Raw genomic sequence first — 8,974 nt, forward strand, 5'->3', positions numbered from 1 at the left:
TGTTCCAATAATGTTTCACAGCTCCAGCCATAAAAACTCTAAAGACCACCACTTTCCAGATGTTTTTCAAGTATGAGACAGAGAGTGAGCAACACCACATGAAGATGAGCAAACTTCAGAATAAGTATTTAAAAATAAACAAAACCAGCAGAATACATATATGATGATGATCTGCCCAAAATGTGTCTCGAATAATTCAAACACTGGCAGCTTGCTCACTGACCACAATCACATGGCTGCCAGTGCACACAAATGACATCAAAACACAACACAGTGAAAAGAACACAAATGTCTGTTTTCTGTGGAGGTCCATAACACTCACTCACTCTTCTCTCAACCAACCTTTGTTTTCACCGGGGCGCTGCGACACAGAGCCTAGGATCACTGTAGTGACCCTAACATCACGGCAGAGCTGTCAGGAAGTGTTTGAACTCTTTCAATTAAAATGGTTGAGGAGTTACAGATGTTTAAAAGATGTTGTGAAACATCTGTCTGACACCAGTGACAGGGTACGCTTTAGAGGGTTCAACCTCTGATCAGTTTGTCTGAAACCTTCTCACATGGCCACTCTCAGCTTTTCCTCCTCAATCGCCACTTAAATGAAAAATCCTTTTTTTCATTTTTTCCATTTGTATTACAAACACATGCTTCATAGAATACGAGGCTGCACAATGAGCAGAATATAAAGTATTTAAAATGAGTTCAATATTAATCTATTTAACAGCAATGGGTACAATTTTCTGCTGAATAATTATTTTTACTTAAAGTTATTTATTTGTAAAAAATGTTTGGAATCATGTATGATTTTCGTTCCACTTTGTGTTGATCTTTCACGTTGAATTCCAATAAAATTGATTCATGTTTGTGGCTGTAATGTGACAACATGTGGAAAAGTTAAAGGGGGCCGAATACTTTTGCAAGCAACTGTATTAAAGAAATATGAAGATGGACAAATATGTTAGCACAAGTCTGTGGGCTTACATTGTAATAAACAGATGAGTAAAATTACAGAGAAAGTTATGTTAGCTCATTGAATGACGGGGGGTGGGGGGTGATGAATAGGAAAAGCCATAAATCTACAGAAAATATAGTTTCAATACCAAAAATGTTTGCCCCCTTTCATATTTAACAAAACCGTCTCTCTCTTTGCAGGCCGATTGTGGCCCCTGAAGTAAAAGCAGCTGTTATACTATACTATACATACTGCAGTGCTGCTGGCATTTCAGATGGAGTTAATAAAGTACTGTACGAACATGTGTTTAAATGTTAAAGCTTTAATCTAAAGCACTTTAGGTGGTCAGTAAGAATATTCCCTCTGAAACATGAACTGTATGGGTGTCAAGCATGCACAGGCATCACTGGCAGACTGTCTCCGGCCATTTCCATGGAATTCCCACAGAATCCTGGAGCTGAGCTCGCAAGTGTCGGCGGCCTCAAAAGCCAATCCCTGCTGACTTCTACACTGGGAACTGCTGCAGCCACACATCACTTGATTAGGATAAAATGTTTCACCACAGAATTCTCAGTAGTGATGTTTTGGGGCTCACTGTAACCTCAGTGGTAGAGTCTCAACCTAAACTAAAGGAGCGACCCCCTCAGGTAAAACTCAACATTTCATAACCTCTTTGTACCAAAAGGTTTATCAGTTGGCGGCTCCTTAGAGACAAAGTACTGCCACCCCTGCTGCTACGTCAAGCCGTACATTCCACACTCCACGAGGAAGGAAACAGAAATCAGCTTAGGAACAGTGCCTACCATGAGGTAGGCTCCAGGTACTCGTTCACTGCTCCCTCCTCCCCCCAAAAAGTACAAAGAAGACATTTTCTCTCCACACTGTAAGCTGTGTAATGGCCAACAATGTTCTCCATGTTCACATTCATGTTCAGCACCTTATAGCTTCTGTGATGGGCAGGCCAGACCACGGTTGCCTTCCTGGGATACTTCACTCACTTTTAAGTTTTCAATACACAAAAAACAAACTAAGGAAAAGATATTTATTGCATTGTTATCACTTCATGGAGAAACTTTGTGTTGGAGCACATATATAATGGACTAAAATACTCAATAGAAGGCTTTTGTGTGTGTCTGTGTGTTATGAGTCAGGAGTTATACCTTAAATAGGGTATTGACCTCGGAGCTGTCAGCCTCCAGCATGCACAGTTTCCCTCGCAGCATTTCCTGTGACTTTTCATCTGCAGGAAGATGGTCTGGACCCCTGACCACATCCAGCAGTACAGGAAGAGCTAAACACACAACACACACTTAATATAGACGTGACAGACAAGACTATGAGTGAATCAACTCTAATGTGCTGATTTCATAGCTTTCCTGTCCTGACTGGACAACACAGATTGTAATGAAAATGAAATCAGTTAAAAAAAATGTATCTGTTGACCAGTTATTTCATATTTTATTAAATGAGTTCATGCCTCCATGAATTTACATATATGGCTGTGTGGTGTCTGTTAAAGACATAACCACACAACATGTTTTCAACCATGTATAAAAACAAGGGTAAACAGCACAAAATGAATAATTAGGAAAATATAGTGTTATAAATGAAAGTCATTAATAATCTCCATATTCAAGATGGTGCAGCTGATAGCAGCCTGAATGCTGCTCGGTGCTACTTTTCCTGCTTGTGTTTATCTGTTCAGTTTTCAGCTCTTCCTTCCTGTTCACACACACATCAACAAAGTAATCAGGTTGTTTTGTTTTTTTTAAATAAAACTTTCACCCTGTCTTTCATTCATCTGGAAAATTCTGCAAAACTATTAGTTGGAGCAGCTCTCAACAGGATTAGGAGATGCTGATGAGAAACTCAAACTCCTTCCGATCGTACATTGGCCGGTCCATGCTTCTTTCATTTCACCCAGCGAATGTTCAGCCCTGTGCCTCAGTGATATCTGGCTGGGTGAACATGTCCCCAACAGCTCACTATATCTACCAGGCTTTCAACTGCAATACAGAGCTTTCTCGAAAAGCGAAGGGAGGCGCAATCATTTCCATATAAACTGTTTCCATATAGGCTTCAACCTACAAATAGGTTTCCGGCCAAATTCCAAAACTGAACCCAAGGAGATCTCATAAAATGAGTGCTCTTGGTTAGCTTTGATCTGGTATGGCCAAAACCTCTATTAGGCCTCTATAACAATAGAAGATCAATAGAAGATCAACTCACATGGGTTAAAATACAAGCTGCCAGTGAGTTCACTGTAAATAAAATCATCCAATGATGAGCTAATGATGAAACTGAGTGTCTCTCTCACAGTTTAATAAGTGACTGAAGAGGAACTTGTGGGTTCAAGGTATAAACCACTTTAAAATCTTTCATGATTTTCTACTGAGGTCACTTCAGTTTTACAGGTTAGATTATTTCCTGTAATACTCCGGGATCAAAGTACCACTGAAAGCAATATGATTTGTTAGGGTGATTTGTCTTCCTCCTAAAATGTTTTATCATGCATTAAAAAAAATACTGACTCCTAACTCATCTAAAATAGACTTCATGAGACCATAGCGTGTTCTGACATGATAACCCTTGCAATCCCAGCATCTGACAATGGTTCAAAGAACTTCTATAAACATCACTATTTTTGGTGTGCAACTTTCTCCAGACTGACAGCAAAACAACTAGTAGCTCAGTGTTCAAACATTCGGAAGAAGGAATTGCTCTCACAGCTAGAGATTGACAAGGTACATAATAGGATCATGGGGAAACTTGAAACCTGGACCCTCCGTAGCCACTTACCAAGATCAGAACACCATGGCAGCAGTGATCAGTGAGATGACTATAAGATGAACCGCCACAAGGTGCAGTACCCACCATGGAGAAAGAGACTAGAGGCCAAGGTCAAGGTAGCACAACTAATGGAGTTGCAGAAAGGTGCCTAAGAAGCACAGAAAGCTGTCTATGCCTGAGGCCTTGAAGACACCCAAGCAAAGACTACCAGCCTTGGACAGCTGCTTGAAGAGGTATACGCAGAGAAGTAGAAGGCAGGAAAATAAACCATCTATTCTGCACAGAACCATCCAAGGTGTACTCTCAGTAGGGAACAATATGAGAACAGCACCACCAAGGCTGGAGACGGAGCAGCACTGGAAAAGCATATGGGAGAAGGATGCAAACCATAATAACAATGCTCAGTGGCTAGTGGATCTAAGAGCAGACCACAGCAACCTCCCTGAACAGGATCCAGTAACCATCATAGTGGCAGATATCCAGCTGGTAGTCAATGAGAGACACCCAGAATGGCTAACCAAAGGTCCAAGATTCCTGATCTATCATGTTGCTGTCATTTTTAACTCATTCTTGTTTTAATTGGCATTTAATAAAGAAATACCAGTCAAACTCTGTCCAACTGTCTGTGAGGTAGCTGTGGCTCCGGAGGCAGAGCAGCTCATCTGCTAAGTGGAAGGTTGGTGGGTCAGTTCCAGGCAAGATACTCAACCCAGGTTGTTGCTGATGTGCTGCATTCATTGTAGCATGAATGTTAGACAGCACTTTGACAGTTTGCTTGTGCGTGAATGAAACTAGCTGCATAAGGTGCTTTGAGTGCTTGAGTAGAGTAACAACTAGTCAGTTTACCATAAAAGAGAATTTAAGGGTCGCATGTTGCTGACATAGTGCTTTATCTGACTACTAGTGAGTACAATAAAAGGAGCTGAAGTATTTTATGGCAGTACATTTGCAAGACTTGCAGAATGTGTATCACTTTATGTGTCTGATTTCATGACTGTAGACAGTTCTTGTGTTTCTACAACACTGCTGCTAGTTGGCTGCAATTCTGAGCTGACAGAGGAACTGACTGGAGGACAGGAAGTGCTGAGTCTTTTCCTGGGATGTTGACGAGGAAAAAACTCAAGTCAAACCCACGTGCAAGCAAACAGAGAGAAAAAGTTGATGGAAAATGTTTGGAATAAATGTGTTCATCTCCAAACAATGCTTTGGGGTAGAGGTAGGGGACAAAGCAAAGAGTGATTTAATAATATCATGTGACTCAGCTGCTCACTGGGTGATTATTAACGTGAAGTCTACGCAATTTAATTTAAGGAAAAACTGTGCAACCTTTCCATGTTCAAGCACAGAAACGTAACTGAATTGTTCTGGTTATTGGTGTGCAGATAAACAAGTGGCAGCATTTATAATAAAAGAAAAACTGAAATAAAGCGACAGCTTTTCACTATGTACGTCAGTGTAGAGCTCACCGAACCAACACAGGAAATAATCCACATTTAACGTCATAATAAAAGTTGCCTAGGTTATAATCAGTATACTCTGAAAAATGTAATAATATACCGTTAATTAGGTTATATATGGCATTAAGTGAAAAAAGATTTTAAATGTGTATATGTGATATATTTATAAATGTAAATAACAACAATATGAGAAAAGGGAAGTAAGCAAACAATGAAACAAAGATCTCCCTCTTTTTCATCAAGTGTCAAAAATATTGATACTACGGTGACTTTTTGAATCTTAAATTGTATATTTTTGTATTCACTGTATTTATGTCAACATAAACATATTGTATCACCCATAAAACACACCACAAACACATACACAAAAAACATTTGCACCTAATTCTACAGTAAAATCAGAAGGATTTATTTATTAGTAGTATTTATTTATATTGATTTATATTTATTAGTAGTAGTAATAGTATGTTAATTCGGACTCGTTCGTATTGACCTACAGGCTCACTAAGTCAAACTTTTGAAGACTTTTACTTTGAAAAGCAAAAGCGAGGCAGACCCCCGTGTCCCTCACTGGGAGTTTACCAGGTGCATCGTGCACAGGCATGTGATGCTGTGCTGCTGACTGGTCGCAGAGGACGTTGCGCAGCTGCCTTGGAAATGTCAGCCCGGTCGGAGCGGGATTCTTGGAGCCACAAGTACCGGAGACAGCTTTCCACTGACGTCCAGCAGTACCGGCATATGACGGAGATACTACACCGGCCGAGCGGAATGGGTAATGAGAGAGGTCCTTCTCATGCTGCTGTTCACTACAAATTAGCAGATGCGTTTTATATTGTTTTTTCACAGTAATTGTGTGAAAGCCTGAAACTTAAAGACAAATTTTGTTTTATTTTCTGTTTATATAAGAAAATTATCTGTTTTAAAGCAGCTGACTGTGTGACTTAAGTAAACATATCTGTCTAACATCGTGTTCTGTTAAAAGTTCTTTGTTAAAGTTAAGTTCAGATACTCTTTGTCACTAAAAAAAATTACATTTAGAAGTAAAAGTAGCGTTCTAATAAGAAAATTTCCTTCTGTAGCTGATTGTACATGAGATCGTGAAATTGCAATAAGTCACACATTAACATATAAAAGCAGGATTTTACTGTTGGTTTAGGTACTTTTATTTTTAAGGATTTTGTGTCCAATCCAACGAGCTTGGAAAGCGAAGCGCCTGGACTCGTTTCAGTTTCCTAAAGACGTCCAGTTACATGAAGCTTCAACCTCTCATCCCAGAAGCATCTTCAGTTCTAACACTAAATGGCAGAGCCCAGGTATTTAAGCCCTAGTGGGAGTTGTCCCTGAGGGTGTTGACTCACTACTGGTCATGTGCCTCGTCACAGGAGCCAAGGTGTGAAAAAGGCTGTGGGTCATTATAAGCAGAGGTTTGATGAGTTTCTACCTGCTACATAAGGAATGACAGTGTTGTTCCATTTAAATGCATCTTCACCATTTCTTCAGGAAGCTTAAAGAAGTCCAGTCGCTTTCCCTTCCTCCTTAGACAACCAGAACCTGGATGACTGAGAACCTACACAGACATTTTGTGTCCAACTGCATTCAGTGGTTACTTTTTCCACCAAAAAGAGTGGTGCTAAAGTTGTGTGGATTTGCAGGCTTACTTGAATGAATTGTTAGGTAGCTACATGTAGAACAAAACACCACATTTTAAACGTTTTGTGTGCAAAAGTCCTAACCATAGCAACTAATAAAAATATGAATCCCTCTCAGATGTATTATTGCAAAGAGTCACTGGATATTTGTAGAGTAATTTAGTAATTGAGTATTATATTTAGTTGTATTCAGTTATTTCGAGACTTATTATGCAAACTTCAAGCATTTTATTAAATAAACAGTTGTTTGTTATTTCACAATATTAATCAATAGCTAAACATTTAATTACTTTGAGCAAACAACTTCAATTGTTCATTGAATATTGTTAGTTAAATATGAAATTTAACAAATTAATTTTGCGTGACTGAACAAATAATCAGATAAATCCAACTGTAAAGTTCTTCTGTATTTTAGATATCATTTGCACATCTGTAATTATGCTTTATCTTTCACAGGTTATTAACAATGATTGTATAATGGTAAAATGTAAAAACACATAACACTTTATGTTTTTAGCAGTGCATGGTTTGTCTGGAGATGCTGTGAGTCTGAAGGGAACTCTGTCAGCGTATGAGGAAAACTTCCCAGTAGGTGAGTTTATCAATTCCAATTTAATGCTGTCAAACCATCTTTAACTAATTATATATATGATATATAAAATTGGTGATTGAATTATGAACATTCATTGAAATACTTGGAAATTCCACATTTCAAGAGCGTTACTAGAGACTATCACAACTATCACACGTTTTTTCCCCAAATTTTTCAGTGTTATGATGCAAGTCAAGTTACAGTAAGTACTTTCTTGACAGATGATTGGTTAACACTACAAGTAAACGTGAGTGTTAGTGAACGTGAAAATGCTGTATCAGTGATGAAGTTGCTTATCTCGCCTAGCTTGGGGGTCACTACACCTAGTGCTCCGATTGCCACTGGGTCCATGTTTACCTTCACCCTCCACATCTTCTCGAGCTCTTCTCTGAGCCCTTGGTACTTCTCCGGCTTCTTGTGTTCCTTCTTTCTGATTTTTTGTCATTTGACACTGCATCTATCACTACAGCTGTCTTCTTCTGTTTGTCTACCACTACTATGTCCAGTTGTTTAGCCACCATTTTGGCCGTCTGTATCTGGAAGTCCCACAGGATCTTAGTTCGGCCATTCTCGACCACCCTACTCTCCCGATTTGACCTTGAGACTACGAGGCCATATTCGGCACACGTTTCTGTTTCTGTGCATCTTGCACCCTGCTGTTATGTGATGTATTATCTCAGGCATCTTTACACAGCCTGCACCTGGGGTCTTGCCTGGTGTGATAGACCCCAGCCTCTATGGATCTTGTCTCAGAGCTTGTTCTTGTGCTGCCGATGATTAGTGCCTCTGTGCTGTCTTTCAGTCCAGCTTTGTCCAGCCACTGGTAGGATTTCTGGATGATCAGCCACCTCCTCTATCTGCCGGTGGTACATACCGTGCAGGGGCCTGTCCTTCCATGATGGTTCCTCGTCTCCCTCCTCTTTCTTGGGTTTCTGCTGCCTGAGGTATTCACTGAGCATGCAGCTGTCCATGGCCATCTTCCTGAGGTACTCGTGTGATCGATGTCTCGTTCACTCTTGGCATACAGCTTGATGTCCATGTACAGGATTGTTCCATTCCATAGTCGGTAACCACAGCCACTCTTTTCAATGATCTCACTGAGGGGGTTCAGGCCTATCCAGAACAGCTAGGGGGGACAGGGCATCTCCTTGATAGATCCTGTGCGATGGGCTTGAAGTTGGTCTGTAATGTCCATCCCCATTGACTTCCCGATGAAGGCTTTTAAGGTCCTGTTGTTCTTGGACAATTCTAGGCATTCCAGTATCCAGGTGTGGGCCATTGAGTCATGAGCCTTCTTGTAATCAATCCAGGCAGTGCACAGGTTGGTCAGCCTAGTCTTACAGTCTTGCTCTGTCTATCAGTACCTGGTGTTTCGGTTCTCTGGTATTCCTGCCAATTCGTTTCTCTTCCCTGCTTACGTATTGAGCCATGTGCCTGTTTTTCTTAACCTGCCTGACAGGAACTTCCATGTGATACTGAGGCAGGTTATTGGCCGGTAGTTGGATGGGACCGGTTATTTCTGGGGTTCCCTGGG

General features: G+C 40.4%; 1 protein-coding gene across 1 annotated transcript in view; it reads right to left on the minus strand.

The window, feature by feature from the left end:
* LOC102294159 (SH3 domain and tetratricopeptide repeat-containing protein 1) overlaps positions 1 to 8,974 on the minus strand; it is a gene marked incomplete at its 3' end in the record, with an annotated part of 23,544 nt that overhangs the window by 11,170 nt on the left and 3,400 nt on the right. The window contains 1 exon segment of the mRNA XM_014329738.2: positions 2,113 to 2,243. Coding sequence (XP_014185224.1) covers positions 2,113 to 2,243 — 131 coding nt within the window.

The sequence above is a fragment of the Haplochromis burtoni genome, unplaced genomic scaffold, assembly GCF_018398535.1.
Source record: "Haplochromis burtoni strain Fernald_Lab_line unplaced genomic scaffold, NCSU_Asbu1 Contig_538, whole genome shotgun sequence".
Classification (NCBI taxonomy): domain Eukaryota; kingdom Metazoa; phylum Chordata; class Actinopteri; order Cichliformes; family Cichlidae; genus Haplochromis; species Haplochromis burtoni.